This window comes from Corvus moneduloides, chromosome 14 (assembly GCF_009650955.1).
Source record: "Corvus moneduloides isolate bCorMon1 chromosome 14, bCorMon1.pri, whole genome shotgun sequence".
NCBI lineage: Eukaryota > Metazoa > Chordata > Aves > Passeriformes > Corvidae > Corvus > Corvus moneduloides.
This window is the reverse complement of record NC_045489.1, coordinates 16,632,242-16,649,653: the sequence shown is the minus strand read 5'-3', so window position 1 is coordinate 16,649,653 and position 17,412 is coordinate 16,632,242. Positions and strand designations below refer to the sequence as shown.

The window sequence follows — 17,412 nt, the reverse complement described above, 5'->3', positions numbered from 1 at the left end:
TTTTTTTTCCTTTTCCCTCAGAGCAGTCAGAATGAAAGAAATATCATCACTTTTTGAAGATATTCCCTTCTCTGCTAGGAAAACCTGATCTTTGTCACCTGTTTCCCACAAAGTCATTGCCTCCTTTTAGTAATTTGCTCATACAAGACAACTCCCCAACCAGATGAGAAAATGGAGGATTCTGACCTGAGTTCCTCGCTTCCCTGTGGTAGTGATGGGAGTGTCCATAGCAGACAAATTGCTTTCATCTTGATAGAATGAAGCACCATGGGACACACTGAGGGAAGTGCTGGTATCAAACAAATCTGGTGGCTAAAGTATAGGTGGAAACAGGAGACAGAACATTCTCAGGCACTGAACTGAGACTAGAACAGTATCTTGAGAGGCAAGACTGGGATTTCAGGACTAAATGCAAAATGCATCTTTTTGGCACGGTGTTTATATTATTACACACTGATTAATCAAAATGAGCTAATTATTCATAAAGAACAAACATGGTAAATGCAATGGCTCACAACCTCAGGTTTAAAGTTTGCCAAATAGCAGATTTTAAAGTAGAAGTCAGTACCTCTATACAGTGCTATTCTACAGAGGCCAAAATCATAAATGGACTTCAAAAGGATTCAATAAATTTGTAGAGAATAGACCTCTCTGCAGCTCATGAATACAACGATCCAGGTGCAACACCAGTTTAAGGTGCCTGAATAGCCAATTTCCAGAAGAGAGGGCTTGCTGTAAAAATAATCATTGCATGTTTGCATCCACCTACTTCTGTTCCCTGCCAGAGACAGGAGACTTGATTACATCAACCTTTGGTCTGACTCAGCATGGCCCTTTTCATTTACTTCCTACAATGGGAACGATGTTGCAGCCCCAAATGCTCCAATCAGAACTGGGTGAAGTCTCTCACATATGAAATAGCAAAGCTTCAGCTTCCAATCAATCCTATGTAAATCACTGGCTCAACCCCTAAAGCTGACACAAGCAAGAAAAAATGGGGATTTGGATAAAGTGTTCCAAAAGCCAACCTGCAGTTTGCATGCAGATTTACCTCTGAAGAGCTAAGGAGGAACTTCATATTAAGATTTTGATAAAATTCCCTTATAATACACAGTTCATAGATCATGACAATACTGAAAGTCTTAAGAACAGCAGCAGTAATTCTTAAATTAGGGAAAAAAGGCTTCATAAGAATTTAAACAGATGTGTAAAGCACAGACAACTCTCAGCTGTATTTGCTTTTTATATCCTGGAGTCCAACCACTGAAGACCCATATGGGGAGTTAAATGTTGGCTGTCACAACTGCATTTAAAGTAAAGGGAACTAAAGCCAAGCAATCTCCACCAGACCTGCCACCTGTGACAAGTTTGGGAGTGTGGGAAGTGGGACTGTACCTCCAGCCAAGAAGCAGAGGGAAAGGGTGGCCTTCAGGTGACAAGTTCAAGGGAGAAGCTCAGAGAGCTGTCTCCTCTTACCAAGGATAGCTCCCTGCCCAGGACTCTTTTCCTCTCTTCTGATCACCAACTTGGAATAAAATCAGACCAGGTAGTATCGCTCTTGGGAAGGAAACCATCAGATAAGAGAATGGCATTTTTGTCCCTCACTCTCTGATGTATTGGGATCACCATTGATTCCATTTAATTCTTGAAATATGTCAACAAGTAGTTTCAATAACTCATCTCCAAAGACTCTCTTGCAGCCCAGTACTTCCTATGGGTAGGGTCTTCTTCCATGATACTCAATTTCAGTATTCCCACCCTGTTGAATTTGATTATCATTTCTAGCAAACACTTTCCACTTTCCTAAAATGCTACATTTTGGGATTTTTTGTTGGGAGAGTTGCATGGGAGGGTGTTAAATATTGCCCCAAACCCATCTGTGTCCTGCTATCCTGGCTCAGCCATACAGTCTTTGTATACTTCTTGCCTAAACAAATTTTAAACTCATTTTTCTCTTAAAAATAAGCTTTATAAGATCTTAAATTGTAGCTGAATTTCAAGCCCTTCTTTTCTGCTCTGATTTTGCTAAAATTAAATGCAACTTTCCAGATGTAATTACATCACATTTGCACAGAATTGAAAAATTATTGGTCTACAATTAGGATGAACAACTGCAAAGAAAGCTTTGGTTTGTCTTCCTATACCATACCATACCATTTGCATTTGATCATTCAATTATCAACACAGAGATCTTTCCCAGGGCCTATGAACTTTTCCAAATAAACAAAAGGCTACATCTCAGACAGTAGGATGACATTCCCTGCTTTCTTAGGCAAATTCCAAAGATAATTTTAGTTTTCATGAATTAACTTGTCATTCCTGGAGAAAGTTTTTTACTGATGATTTTAAAAACAACCAAACAACCCAAAGTAAGAAGAATTATTAAAAAAAAAAAGGTCTAAGTAGCTTATAAATCTTTTCCAAACTGTAAACGCTGAAAAATCAGCCCAGCATGATTGTGCTGCCAACTTGCTCTGTAACACATAGAAAATACCTGACCCACACAATTGTCTGCTATAAAATAATGATAAAGGTTAAAAGATGTTATTTTCCACTAGAACTGGAACAAAGAGATGTAAAGAATCCCAGCAATGAGGGCACAGCTGGACTTTGCTGACCATATCAGGCAGTTTCTTCATTACAACAATGAGCCTTTCCAACAATACCACTACCAAACAGCTCCCTGGATTCCTCTCAGCACTACATCCATGTTTTGTCCTCATGTTCTCCTTACCTGTCCACTGCTGGTCTTCTGAGGGTTTCCAAACGTTACACTTGCACGGTCCTCAAACTTCCAACCAACACTCAGCTGTACCTGACTGTACACAGCTCATCTTCAGACCAGTTTTACAATTAGCTTGGGAAATGTCTCTCTTTGTCTTAGGTATCTCACTCTCTGAAGCATCAGAACTGCTTCTCATATTTATTCTTAAAAAATAAGTGTTAGCACACCATCCAACAAGATACTCCACTAAAAGACAAACTGCAGACAGATGGAGAACACTAAACAAGGAAGAACCTCGGGATCAAACACTCAGGAGATTGAAACTAAAACAAAGAAAGTGGAAACTTTGCTTGGTCACTTGCCTGTGGAGTGTAGGGACCAGGGGTCATAGGATCAAGACTTTCCAGATCTGCCTCCTCCAGTGCTGCTTCCTTAGCAGTAGAGATGTCCCTCTCGAGTTGAGTCAGGTGCTCATCATACTAAGAACAAAAAAGCTTGCTAAGGTTGCAGAACAGAAGATTCAAACTGTAAATATTCCAGTAAAGTTGTCCACATACCTCAGCTAAAGTCTGGTAACAGATGTTTACAATCTCCTGGGCTGTTTTTGTGTACTGGCTGTCTGACCCTGTAGTAAGAAACAAACCTCTTTATACATTCTGATGTTTGTTCAATTCCAGCTGCTGAGACAGCAAGACACGTTTTGGTTACACAGGCCCCTAAATCCCCACACCTTCTGATGTAAGGAGAAATACAAAGCAGGGCTCACATTCAGCTAAAATAGCACAACCAGTTTATTCCAGCACTAAAAGTATGATTTAGGACACAGGAAGGTTGGACCCTGTCTGTCTCAAGGAAATTCCCAGAAACAAATCACTGGATCAGAGATGTGTACTGAGCAAGAAGAACATCCTCCCCAAATGTAACTGCCCCATGCTGCACCAGATGGTAATAAAGCTTTGCGTGACAGTGAAATCATCACTGTTTAAGCATCTCTTTTCTCAGGAAAGGAAAGCAATCATCAAGTTCATGATTCACAGCCTTGGGCTTCAACACACTTTGGCTGTACAGGTGCCCAGATGAATTAATTTAAGTACCAAAGGTAGCTGAAGCCTTATTTCCACCACCTACCATTGTATTTAATGCTGTTGGCAAGGATGAGGTTAACATCATCCAGGAAAGTCTCCCTGTTCTGGTATTTGTGTTTGGAGATATTCTGGAAGAGAATTGTCACCCAGTAAGTGAGCAAGTCTAAACACCTCTCAAGAAGCTGCTCAGTTCAAGCAACACACCTTGCGGATGGTCTCCAGATCCATTGGATTTGCAATCACCTTGTAATAGTCAGGCACAAACTTTTTATTAACTGGATGGTGAAATGGCCAAGACTGGAAATAAAAGAAAACAGACAGGTTCAGAAAGCTTCTGTGTAGAATTTTCTACAGTTTGAGCTACAAATGTCATAAAACAAGTCTCCAGAACTGATTAACACTCCAAATGTATTTAAGGTATTTACAACAAGACCTCTTGACTCCAATCATTTAGGTTCAGGAGGGACACAGAGAAAAGATCTACCAGTTGGGTTTTTAACTAGGCCTGTTGATATCTGTTTGACAGTAGGAACATATAATACAAACTAATAATTTTACAGAAGGCTTTTCTATTTAATATCACTGTTTTCTCCACAAGATCAGCACATTTTGCACATCACACACACAGTCACTCAAGCTACGTACATCTGGAACTGCCATCATCTTTTGAGTCACAATGTTATCCAAAATGAAGGAAAAGGCCACTTGATCATCATCATCCAGGAGAGGATTAATTGCTTTTTCTAATCGAGCCAGTTTATCTTCCTTCTGCAATACAAGTAGGGAACATCAGCGGCTGACCCTAGACTAATAACTGTACTACCATGATACTCTGTCCCAGAGAGACTCCCATGCACCTTTTTATGGAAACACTTGTAAATAACAGAGGGTAATAGCCAAGATACAAGCCTCTAGACAAGATAAAGTAACTAGAGTAAGAAACAAGCATCTGCTTTTTTCAGAAAAACTCCCACGGGAACTGTTTCAAATGGTAAAAATTCAAATGCCTTCAGGGGTGGGAGGAAGAGTTCCCTTAATCTTCTACTACTCTCCCTAAAACAGGGTGTTTAGCCTACGCACATCCTCTATCCTCAAAGTCTTCAACCACCCCAACCATCCCTCCTCCCCTCCGTTCTGACCACAACTCATTCACAAGACTTGCCTCTTTCAGCTTTTCATCACACAGGTCCAGCATGGACTGGGATATCTGTGTCAGTGAGTGCTTTGGCCCTGCAAACACACACAGCAAGTGCAGCCTGATTAAAAAGGCCCATGTCACAATATGATTTATCTTTGCTCCTAAAGCATCACTGATTGTATTTCTAGCACAGCTGGGAGTACACACTCAAGTATATTCTCAATACACACAATTATTCAAGTTCAGCATGGATTTTATATGAGAAAAAGTTGTTTGTAGCAAACATTCCCACTTCTGGCATACATTCTGTTAAAGTTTGGAAACCCTTTGGAAAGCAGCTGTGCCTTTGGAAGACTGGCCTCCAAGCCCTCCACCTCTGCGAAATATTCACAGTACAAGTCATGAAATTTCTGTTTCCTTCACTAAGTCCAGTGAGTGAAGCAGAACTGCTAAGGAAGACAAGATGGACATTTAAGGAATATTCAGAAACCCACAGCATTAAATAATTTCAGGATTCCTCGGACATGGAAACAAGCATTTGCAAGAGAACTATGAAAAAAAAGTCCTATTTATTAGGATAAATCAGTGATTAACTGTCAAAATAATAAAGGAAGCAGCAAAGACACAAACCCAGTGCTGTCAGTCTCATCCTCAATGCTGCACAGCTTAGAGAGACTCAGTGCAGCTGGGAGGTTTTTTTGTCAAATTAATATATTTTGGACAAAGACTCTTCTATCAGCAGTCAGAATAAAGCTGACCCCCAATGAATCAGCAGTTTCCCCCAGCAGATACTTGCTCTAGTACAGAATCTATGCTTTAATTTTCAACTAGCTTTCTTTCATTTTTTTTAAAACTAGTTTCCTGACCTTCCCAAAGGGGGAAAAAAATTCATTGTGACTAAGAATCAAAATATGCAAAATCATGACAGCAAACTCTACCCCAAGCTGCATGCTCCAAGGCACTGGCTTCAATAGGTGTGAACTATTCCTACTTGCATTGAAAGATTCATTCAAGAAAGCATAATAATGTAATCCATTGAAAATAATACTTTGCTTAGCTATGAAGGAGATAGGCAGGACTTGAAACATGCAGAAGTCTTCAGTCACTGACAGACCCATCACTGAACTTCAACTACCACATCACAGTCATCATTTAGCTGTTGCTACATGCTGGAATTCACTCCTTTCTTATTTATGAATTAGTTCTTTAACATTAAAACAATCTTTCAGGTATATGTGGAAAAATATATGTTCACTATTACCACCTGGCAGTGAATTTATTCTGCTTTTACGTTGCTTTTGTTGACTCTAAAATTTCCAAAGCTCATCCATGCACAATGTATTAGCAGAAACAGGATTTCCCTGTACTTTTACCATTGTATGTGGCACTGTTCTTCACAATGAGCTCCAGGTGTTCCCTGAACTCCTCCCGGGATGGGTACTGCCGCTTACGGACGTTTTCACGTAGGGTCTGTAAATCCATGGGCCGGGTAATGATCTTATAATAATCTTTGACAACTTTTGGATTTACAGGCGTGTGGAAGGGGTATGTCTGAGGAGGAAAAGAAACAAATGATTATCAGCACAGTACTGGCACAGCTAATCTCAGTTTAACCTCCAGTTAAATAGGCACTAATGTATAAAACTTTTACACAATCAGTTCCTTAACTGCACCAGGGAAAATAGAATAAGCTCAACTCCACAATGGCTATCACTTTCTTCTACACAGTATTCTTTAATACCATTATAAGAAGGAAAACCTCACAGAGAATTCTCAGACGGTATTTTTGATTGCAGCACAGAAGTCAAGAAACTGAACTTTAAAAATTCTCATTTCAACTCAAATCTTCCATTTAATCTTTTGATTTTGCAAGTTTCTGGCAAAGTCTGGTCAGAAAAGAGTGAAGTACAGATCTTCTCCAATGCCACATATATAAAAGCATTATACACTGCTACATTTCATGCATCCTGTGCTGGTTTTGTTGAAAAAAAATTTTTTTTTTAAATCACATACCAGCTTTGAAAATGTATCCATAGAAAACTAGCCAACGTCTGGTGTCTACAACACATAACCTACTTCAACAATGCTTAAGATGCAGGATTTGGGTGTCATAGCTTAAACTTACATTGGGAAGATCCCTGATGTCATTGATGATGCCCTCCAAGATGGATGACAGCGTCACCATGGGATCTGTTCTCCGCCGGTGGATGGATTTATGGGGACGCTGAAGAAATGGAGAGGCAGAAAAATTAAGGCAGTTCCAAGATGCAAAACATTTATTCACAGAAATTCTAGACAATTTAGCTTATTAGTTTTCTGGGGAAATATGAGGAGGTTGCACAGGAGCAGTTAAAGGCCTGGCCAGTTGGCACAAACAGAAATGGAGATGCTACAATCAGCTCAGTAACACCATCACTCACATTCAGATAATCACAGTGCACTGTCGTCCCTACACGACGCTTCTTCTTCGGAGGAAGCTGCTGCTTAGGAAACTTCAGGACCAGGGATTTCCTGCGGACCTCATCCGCACTAGGCACAAACAAAAAAGCACAATACTTCCTCCAGCCCTCACATGAATCAAGACCATTTGTCCCCCAGTACTGGCTTTGGTTCCATTTGCCATAATACCAAATGAACAATTGAAATACTGTAAAATAACAGTTTATGTAAAGCCCTGTCACTTTATTCCTGTGGCTAACATACATATGAGTTTCTGCATTAAGCTCTACATTGTTTCTTCTTATTATCCCCACCAGTATCTCTGCTTTTTCCCTTACCTCTCAATCAGTTGTTTCCCCAGGACAATTTTTGTTCCTTCTACTTTGATGAGTTCTTCATTGTCATTGTGAATGACTGTTTTTTCCAGCTCTTCCTCCTGCTCCTCTGTCATTGCAACAGGATTAGAAGGTGGGGCATTTGTTTGGTAGTAAAGAGGGCAGAACTTATTAGTCCTCATGTGCCCAATTGCACCACATGCTCCACATTTTAGCTGCAAAAAGAGAAGGTGACAAACCAGAATTCACATATGGGCTCCTAGTTTTGAGTCAAAGCATCATCCAAATCCCCCAGTGAGATCTTTAGTACATCACTAGAACAGAAAACTCCTCCAGTAGCCAAAAATCTGGATGGATATGCTTACTTTCAAGTCTGGACGCTCCTTCATTTTCTTGGGCTTCTTTTCTGGAGGGCCCTTGAGCTTCTCTTTTTCTTGATTCCGCTTTAGCCGCCGCAATTGTTCCTGGATCCTGCGCCGCTCCTTCCGCATCTCCTCACGGTGCTGCTCGTCAAACAGAGCAAACTTCCGTCTGGGTGGGGGAAAAAAAAAATACAGAAGCTTTCCAGCCTAGTTCATGATTTTCCAGGTACTCTTCTAGCAGGTCAATCACCGCACAAAGTTTGTGACAGCCTCCGAACGGACAGCCATTAAATCTCTCTTTCCCTCCACAATTACAGTGCCGGGCTTTTACACTCAATTCTCCATTTCTTCATACTGTCAGTGGAATGAAATAATCCCACAGGCAAAGTTAAAAGGGAGACAAGAGAGATCACGAAGGCCTTACATGAACTCCTCATCCTTGGTGGTCCGGATGCGGCAGTAGGCGTCGATGACCGCGGGCTTCCGCACGGTCTCACACCTCACGTACTCCTTCCCATCCTCGTCCCTGAACGTGCGATAGATCTTGAGGCGGCGGCCAGTGGCAGAGGAGTTCAGGCTGGTCACAGAGGCGGTGTCATCATCCTTGTGAGAGGTTGCTGAGGCTGCTGAAGCTGTTGCCACAAGAAAATGCTTTATTTGCTTCTAATTTTTTCCACACTCTAGAAATATCATCGTTTAAATACAGCAGATACTTTCGGCTTAAAAACTTCCAACACACAAATTCAGGAAAACCTAAGCAATAGAAGTCTTCCCCTTGCTTGTTCATGTTGTTTTATCATTACATGAAATCAAGCTAAATCAAAGATATTGAATTATCCACATGGATTATAAACCTAGAAGGAACAGCTACAGTCAACAAGACCCACAGGTGAACTGCATTCTGGCCCTGAAGATGGATTAGTTACAGTGGTTTTCATCACAGATATGGTTATCTGGCAGAAACTGAGGGTCAAAAATTATCCAGTTTTCCAAGGAGTGTTCCAACCAGTGTGTCAAGTGACCACAGAATCTTTCCAGCACCATTCATAATTCAGGTCGAGAGGTTTTGTATGAGGTAACACTGGATATCTTTCCATGAGGCAATAATCATCAAAAATCTCCCACATATCCCTTATAAATTATTCCAGTAACTATTTATTAGTGATTTATTCCCAATTTGAGAATAGATGGCAACAATAATGTTGACCCAGATGCAGAGCTCAGCTTTGCTCACACATGTTCAACAAGTAGCAGTGGTCATGGGCACCTTCATGAAGTTCATTCACAGGTCAAACGTTTTACCTGGGACATGTCAAGTTCTCTGTTGGAATGCACTTAAAATAAGCACATCTCCAGGAGATCCAAATCTGGCAGCTGCCCAGTTTACCTCCAAGCATGCTGCCACAGCACACAGTGTAACAGACACTGCTATCAGCCTGCAGACCGTGCCTGCTTCACACACAGAGCTGCATGTACACAGAAGATCCAACTACAGAACCAAAAGCTCGTTCCAGGAACTATATGTGAAAATATCTTGACAAAACTACTGAAAAAACAGCTTCCCCTGACCCACCCCCACTCAAAATAAAAAAAAGAAAAAAAAAAAAGAAACTTAAGCAGGGAGCAGCAGTGACTATCTAAAGAAATACCAGAGTAAGTTTATAGTTCAAAATAAACAAAAGATACGCGGCAAAGAATACACCTCACATGCACTTTCAGCCAGTAAGTGCTCAAGAGAAGGAAGAACCCCCAGAGAGGGAAAAGCCCCAGATAAGCATGTTTATACATTCTCCCTGTAAGGAATCCACACCCTCCTGAGAGGCCAGATCAGCATACTTTGCAGCCTGACACAAAGTCCTGCATCCCTTCCCAGGCCTAAGTTCTGTTGGTTGCAGTTACTTACACAGCCCCTTTTTGTCTCTCCTGTCCTTTTTGCCTCTGTCTTTGTCATTGCCACTGTCTTCTCCCAGGAGCATCCTTTGCAATTCCTTCCGTTCCTGCTCTTCTCTTTCCCGAGAGAGCTGAGAACTAGTTTTCTTGTTCTGTAACATATTCTCAATATTCTTTCCCATCTCTTCAAAGTCACTGTCTTCAGCTGAACTGCTATCTGTGTCTGTTGACAGGATCTCAGTGGATTCCAGAACCCTGAAATAGGAGGCATCTTGAAAGTCAGTGATGTTGCCCTCCCAAATTAAAAAAAAAAATCAGCCTGTTACCTTCCCAGAAATACAAAGGTAAAAATGACACAAAGGTTTGAGAATTAATGATACAAATCACTACTGCAACAATGTGCATAATATATTCCCTTCTCAGCCTTCCTTTTAGCCCCTATGTCTAAAAAACCAACTGTTCCAAGACCATCTTCTCCAAAAAGTTGATCTCTTCTTAATCAACAGTACTTTATTTCCTCACCACTCTTAGGTCTCAGGCCAGAACAAGGGATAATGCAGGACTTCTTCTGGCAGTTCTGAAGAATAGGACATAGAATTGGCAGCTGCTACCCAAGAGAGAGAGGGCAAACTGCTCTTAACAATTAAAAAAAAAAATAGAAAAGAAAGGAAATAAGGTGGTGAGCTGCTGATGTGTGGAACTGCAGAACATCTCATGTCATGACTCTGCAACACATTCTGCCTTTCCAAAAGGTTTGTGACAGCAAAGACACTAAACCTGAGGCTTTCTATTACCAGCCAAAGGCCTCTTTCTTAGTGCTGTATTTCATGGGCCCAACAAGTTGAATCAACATCTACACCACCACATATCAGTGAGCCCCAGGCATGCACAGTGCTGGACTTTTGAGGTGGGGACGGGGTGGGGTTCAAGGCTGTGAACATCAGATAAGAACGTACTTATTTTGTAAGTCAAAGATGCGCTGACACTCTTCTTTGTATCTCTCCTGATGTTCTGCCACAGAGAACCGAGAGCCACGGGCAAATTTGCTCATAGGCCCTTCCCCTGAGCGTGCCTGCTCTGTGGACATCGTACGGACCACATCAATCACCTCCCACCGGGACAGCTTCTTTATCTGGAAAGAGGAAGACAAAGAGTGGTTTTAGAGACACACAGCTGAGGTAGCTGGCTATGGATCTCAATTCCTCTCCACACAAGGTCAAAGTAGAAATTTATACGTCCCTTCCACTATCAGCTGCTAAATCCATTAGTGAAGTCTGCAGCCTGCTCTGGACTCACGCTCACCTCCTCCTCAGGGACTCCAAATTTCCGCAGAAGCTGTTTGGCATTTTTCAGGGAAAGTCGGCGCAGATCCGCGTCTGTGCCAGTCACTGTCTTCTTCACTGGCTGAGGCTCTTTATCGTCCTGTTCAGAGGAAGATTTGGCCTATTAATGTCATAAGAGTCTTTCGTAGGCTCATCTGATATTTTCTCTTGCTTATGTCCAATATTTACTCCACTTCTCCCACATGACCTCCCAGCTATTGCTCCTTGGGAACTATACCTTCTGCTGGGTTGGTTTGTTTGGAATCTTGACATAGGAAAATCCTTCCCCACAACCGGTGGGATCTGCAACACCAGTCACTTCTAGGAGGCACTTGCCCTTCATAGCAGCAATAAAGGCTCGTGTGGTGTTCCAGGGAGCTGTGCGCACCTGCCAGCGAGAAGAGAAACACTCATAAACCCGTTCCATTCCAACCTTTTACTTTGGGATTCTTCCAGTCATAATGAGAACTTTTCATACTGACACAATGAGGGTGAATTGCACTTCTTGATCCTTCAGCTGCCCTGATAACACTTCAAGGAATAACCAAAGTGCTAAGTAACTCACAAAAGGCATTTAAGGTAAAAAAAAAAGCCTAGTCCTGAAAGGACCTGCAAGAACAATCACCAAAGACAGGTATGAGCTGGCAGCAAATTTCCAGCGAAGTTGTGAGAATATTTGAACCTGAATCCCTCTTTAAATATGTCTTTTAAATATAAAGACCTCATTTTTTCTCTTGACATTCAAATTTATATATTGGTGTATACACTCATGCATCACTCTGATGGTACCTCATCATCAATCTTCATTTGGAAATCCTCTTCATTCTCCTCTTCTGGAGCAAAAAAGGATTTCTCCCCATAACCTGCATCCTGCAGAGAAATATTAGGGAAAAAATGAGAAGCTGAAGTCTTACTGAAGAGAGAACTAGAACTGTCTCTGTGGAGACTTGTCATGCTGAAGAAGCAAACTTCCACAGACAATTGTCTGCAAGATCCACTGTGACCCACAGTAGCACAGATGTCGAACTGCCCAGTATTTTGACAAACTCCATAACTAAACAGTGCACTCAACTTCAAAAAAACAATCAGTGTCTCTTACAGCCACCTGCTGGTTACTTTCTGCTGTTGAGCTCCAGGTATAAACATAAGCCCTTTCTTGTACCTTCCCTTTGGTACTTTTGAGCACAGCTAATTCAGTAGCCAGGTAATAGCTGGTAAGAATACAGTGTCTCTCTCTTTAAAACTTAACTCCCTTTTATGCAGCAGCAAACTTAGCAAGTGGCACAATAGTTGGGGACCTAATTTGCATACTTCATAGCAAAATCAGCTTTAGGCAGAAGGAGTTACCTAGGCTCACCCCTCACAGGGTGTCAGTAGTTTGCCTTGGAGCCAACCAGGATTTACCTTGAGCCGCTGCTCGGCCGCAATCATGCTGTAATAGGCACAGCACTGCTCTGGGGACACCATGGCTCTGATCTCCTCCTCTGTTGGCAACCTGAAATCCGGCTTTAAAACCCACCAGTTGGAGTCCATCCCTGAAAAATGCACAAGACAAACACTGAGTAGTTTCCCACACGTGCTGGATGCCATCACAGTCCCAGCTTCCACTTGCACGTAGTTGATTGTAAAACACAACACAGCCACACACAGAGGGAAGGGAATGTGTTTGTGTCGGTGTCTTTAATGAGTAAATCGCTGCCCAAAGGGTTATTTAAAATGCCTAATCTGTAGTCACTTCTCACCATCAAGCACACTTGTACCAAAAGAAAGCACACACTTTGAAAAACTGGAACGAAAAAACCCTGTCACATTACATTTCAGTTCTACAAGCAGATGTTTTCAAGAATGGTTTATCAGGAGGAGATGTTCCCTCCTTCTGCTCTGTTTGGAGCTACAAGAGCAGCAAGGAATGGCTGACCACCCAATAAAACCCATCACTACCTGTGCGTTTGAAGTCAGCACAGAGCTTCAGCCGCTTCCGGATGCTGCTCTCGGAGTGGGAGGGAAAGGCCTTCTTGATGTCCTCCATGCGGATCCTCCGGGGACGGTCTCTGCTCTTCCAGAAGAGGCGGTAGATAAAAACCTACAAAACAAGACCCATTTGTTCAAAGAAAGAATAAACAAACTTGCAAAGACAATACAGATAATGTTTCTGGTGACTGCTTCAAACTTCCTACTTGAAAACCGTTGTTTCTCGTAAATTTACTCAGTAAAGTTTTCCAAGCCACTTGTCTGCTTCAGGTTCAGCTATTTTTGAGAATGAGATGTGGAAAAAACATTTGTCTTGAAATTTTGTTTTATCACATTAGGAATGTTCATGCTTTGGCACAGAAATTCTGTGAACAGCAGGGATTTTCCTGCTCTGCAAATACCTCTGGAGTTAAAATTTTGAGTTAAATTGACAGTAAACTACTAGAAATTATGTCCAAAATCTGAACTTGGGGATAACTTATGCTTATGGTCAGTCCCAAAGCTTAATCACTTCAAGATCTGGAAAATTAAGAAAGACCTGTGGAGCAACTGTGTGATAGGACTGTGATAAGATTCCTTTACTGTCTCTTAGTGAAATCCATCTGTCCTTTACACAGCACAACCATTTCAAAAATCACTCTAATTTCTTCAGTTTCATACAGTTATGTACAATCTTGTAACCTTTTATTTTGGTTAAAAAGCCTTTATCATTTACTTATCAGATAGGATGCAATTAAAACAGAAGAGACATGTTATAAACCAAAATGAGCTGTTTGGTTAACATCCAACTCTTGCAGTGCTCTCACCTCACAAGAAAACAACCAATCAAAAAAAAAGGGAGTCACAGCAGGACAACGAGATTCTCAAATCAAGACTGTCTACCTGAGGCCCAAGCTTATTCCATGGGCTTTCTCCTAAGATCCCCAAATAGTCTTCCATCACATACCTGCAGGAAATCCCTGATATGTGTGTTAGCTCGTTTAGAGTTGGGACCAGGTACTTCATAGAGTGGGCACTCCTGCCCAACTACAAAAATATCCACTAATTCTCGAATGTAGTAGCCTTGTCGTGTGCGGATGATCAGGAAATCTGTTTCAGGCATCTTATGTAAATAGATGGGGGCCCGGAAGAGATTGTTCTCAAATGCCTGTTAAGAGAAACAGGTCCAAGTTCAACAGTTAAGTTTTGATCAAATCTTCTGTGATTGAATCTACAAAAAAGATCTTTAAAAAACCCAACATCCCAAGGTTCATTGCAATGGTACACCATCATTTGTATCATGTAGATGTGATACACATGTAGATGTGCAGGGAATAGTCAAGGATGAAGAACAAAAGCTTAAGAAACACTGGAACAAATGCAGAGATTGAAGGGCTCTTTGGACATTGGAGGTACTTGAGGACCTTTAAGGAGGTACTTGCAAAAAAAGACAGAAAGAACACATCTCCAAAAGAGCACAATATCCACAGAAACCAGCCTAACACACAATTAGCATTGTTAGTTCTGTGATGACTCTCTAGTATCAACCTTCACCTTACCTTTTTCCTGTGGTACAGAATGGAAGAATTATTGCTGCAGCAAGAGCAGCTAGCATTAACTGAAATCCATTTATATTTACATTTATGAACTGTGAACCAGCTGGTCCTTGTAATATTCTTAATTCCTCTCCCCACATCAAATGTATGCACTTTAACAACAGAGAGAGGCTCATAAAAGCATAAATCTGTACACCTGACTAGTAACTGGCATCCAACAGTCAGAAGTGCAGTCCTCAGAAAGTACACAAAAGGTCCTGGATCATGATAAATCCATGTTTTCTATCCCCTCCAACACCTATTTACTGAGCTCCCCAGCATTCAAGCAGCTTTGGTTTTCCCCTCAGTCCTCTCTAACACTATTTCTAATGCCATGACTAAGCAAAACAGCAAAGACTCACTACCTGCAATTCCTACAATTCCTACAGTAATTTTAAAAAGCATACAACAGAGATTTTTTTTTTTTAAAGAAAGCTAAGAACTGAATTACTATCAGTAAGCAAAGAGCCATAAACTGGAAATGAAAAGGAATCTGGGTTTATTTTGGAAGCTGAGCATTATTAGTGATTAAATAAATAGGGCTTGTAATAGGCACTCTGCCTATTAGTCCACATCTAACTTATCTGTCTCTTAAATGTAGAAACCTCGTTTCTCACCTGGAGTAACTGGCCTGGATGCAGAGAACCCAGGAACGGAGAAGTGTGACAATAAACAGTCTCTCCATATTTACAGTCTGGAGCTCCTGGATCTTTACCAGGTTTCTGGAAGGTGCAATGAAGGTGCTGTTAGCTCTCAGCAAGAGGCAGAGGGAAATCACTGTCCAACAGCAGAATCTGCACACTCACCCTTTTGTAGTAATTTTTAATCTTTGTTGCCATGCCAACCTGCATCATCAGAGGGGCGTTCTCCTCACTGTACTCAGCAAGGATGAGATCTCCATCCTTGCCAGTGAGGTCCTGTGGTGTGCGCATGAAGAACATCTCCCCCCCGCCAGAGGCCTGGCGCTCCTGCTCCCTCATCTGCGCCGGGCACAAGGGACAGAGTCAGGAGAACAGCTCAGCAAACAGCCCAGGCACATTCAAAGGCTGACAGCAATAACTGTACCTTGGCTTTCTTCTTGATGTGCTTCAGCAGAGGCTGCACAGCGTGGGGCCCGGGCTGGGACAAGGCACCAAAGGAATATTTCTTCAGGGGAGGCCGATGGAATTGTCGGAGCTTCATGGGACCCATGTGGGTGGGAAAGAATGGCTGGCGGAGCTCCACTGCTGGGATAGAGTGCTGATACAGAACAGAATCCATGTTAACAGGGACATGCACCACCTCAAAAGCAAGACCATCCTCTTATCCTGTTAAACCCTACATAAGAGAGCCCAGGGATATTTTTAGGTCTCCCAGCAGTAACAGAAGTGCATTGAAATTTGCTTGTCATCATAAATGTTGCCTTTTGACAGAAAAGTGCTTACTTCCATATAAAGATCTTTCCTTTGTGTACAGAGATTACTTCAATTTTACTATTTTAAATGGTACCCAATGATGGGATCTTTTTACTAACCAGGAACTACATGTAAAGCCATTATCTCTATCGGTGGGAGAGAAATTAATTTGGAATTACACACAATTTTCTCATTAGAGAAGCTTCTGGAGTCAGAGGTTTTAGAAGTCACTGAATTCCACAATGAAGGAAGGAAAAAAACATCACCTCCTCACCTAGAGCTAGTGAGCAGTAATTCAAATTCATCAGTAACTAAATTAATTTTATAATATTCAGACTAAGACACACAGTAGCAGCGGAAGTACAACCTGCACCTCTTTCTCCCCTCCCACTATTGGTTTACAAAGAATAACACATAACAAGACACCAAACACAAAAGCATGGTGAGTAGGATACAGCAAGATCAAGCAATTAAACCTCAGTTTGATCAGGCAATCAATAAAAGTTAGTTCAAACTCCTAATTTTAATTGAACATTAAAAATATGTCTCGTGAACATTTAACTGACCTGCTGTAATCTCAATTCTGTTTTTCTACAAATCCAAAGTCCTACCCTCAGCTATAAACCTCCTACAAAGACACTTTAGCTCTTCCTCACACCACAGTGAACACTACTGTGACTACCTGGATGATGTTGCCTCCAAAGGTTCCTCGAAGTCCCTGCTGTTTGGGGTAGTAAAACTCATCATTGGAGAGGTTCCAGGGATCCTTCACCTCCGGCTGAGACATGTTCTAATTCAATTTTAAACACAGTGAGAGAGGTGTCAAAAAAATAAAAACTCACTCCTTCTTCATCATTCCTAACCCCGGAGATGATGCTAAAGCTTATGCTGACCTGCTGTGGTTCTTCCTTGATGACACCTGTTTTTCCCAACAGGATTCGACTCTTCTTTAGAGAAGACTCTTTCTTGTTCTCCTTGGATGGAGAGTTCAAAGTCATCTCTTCCTTTTCATCAGGAATTTCTAAAAGCACAAGTTTACATCCCTACCTTCCCTCTTCAAACCAACATGCATGCAAGTCAAATTAAGACTGTCACTCCTAAAACACATCAAGGGTCAGATTAATCATGTTAAATTTAACTTTCAAGGCATTAATTTTTGCTTTCCTGGCAGTGCATT

General features: G+C 41.5%; 1 protein-coding gene across 4 annotated transcripts in view; it reads right to left on the bottom strand.

Annotated features, from left to right (window-relative positions):
- Positions 1-17,412, bottom strand: part of TAF1 (TATA-box binding protein associated factor 1) — a 29,381-nt gene that overhangs the window by 4,145 nt on the left and 7,824 nt on the right. For 2 of the 4 annotated variants that reach the window (XM_032123950.1, XM_032123952.1), the window contains exons 11-36: positions 17,129-17,256; positions 16,918-17,025; positions 15,907-16,080; positions 15,648-15,821; positions 15,459-15,563; positions 14,214-14,414; positions 13,238-13,379; positions 12,701-12,831; positions 12,086-12,166; positions 11,535-11,684; positions 11,277-11,396; positions 10,931-11,106; positions 9,988-10,229; positions 8,509-8,716; positions 8,088-8,253; positions 7,726-7,937; positions 7,369-7,477; positions 7,074-7,172; positions 6,322-6,499; positions 4,973-5,040; positions 4,456-4,578; positions 4,015-4,107; positions 3,854-3,938; positions 3,283-3,350; positions 3,088-3,204; positions 187-312 (exon numbers count right to left, since the gene is read on the bottom strand). In XM_032123950.1, the coding sequence (XP_031979841.1) occupies positions 187-312; positions 3,088-3,204; positions 3,283-3,350; positions 3,854-3,938; positions 4,015-4,107; positions 4,456-4,578; positions 4,973-5,040; positions 6,322-6,499; positions 7,074-7,172; positions 7,369-7,477; positions 7,726-7,937; positions 8,088-8,253; positions 8,509-8,716; positions 9,988-10,229; positions 10,931-11,106; positions 11,277-11,396; positions 11,535-11,684; positions 12,086-12,166; positions 12,701-12,831; positions 13,238-13,379; positions 14,214-14,414; positions 15,459-15,563; positions 15,648-15,821; positions 15,907-16,080; positions 16,918-17,025; positions 17,129-17,256 (3,584 nt within the window). The remainder of the gene's footprint in view (positions 1-186; positions 313-3,087; positions 3,205-3,282; positions 3,351-3,853; positions 3,939-4,014; positions 4,108-4,455; positions 4,579-4,972; positions 5,041-6,321; positions 6,500-7,073; positions 7,173-7,368; positions 7,478-7,725; positions 7,938-8,087; positions 8,254-8,508; positions 8,717-9,987; positions 10,230-10,930; positions 11,107-11,276; positions 11,397-11,534; positions 11,685-12,085; positions 12,167-12,700; positions 12,832-13,237; positions 13,380-14,213; positions 14,415-15,458; positions 15,564-15,647; positions 15,822-15,906; positions 16,081-16,917; positions 17,026-17,128; positions 17,257-17,412) is intronic. The other 2 variants (XM_032123951.1, XM_032123953.1) reach the window with 1 other exon arrangement.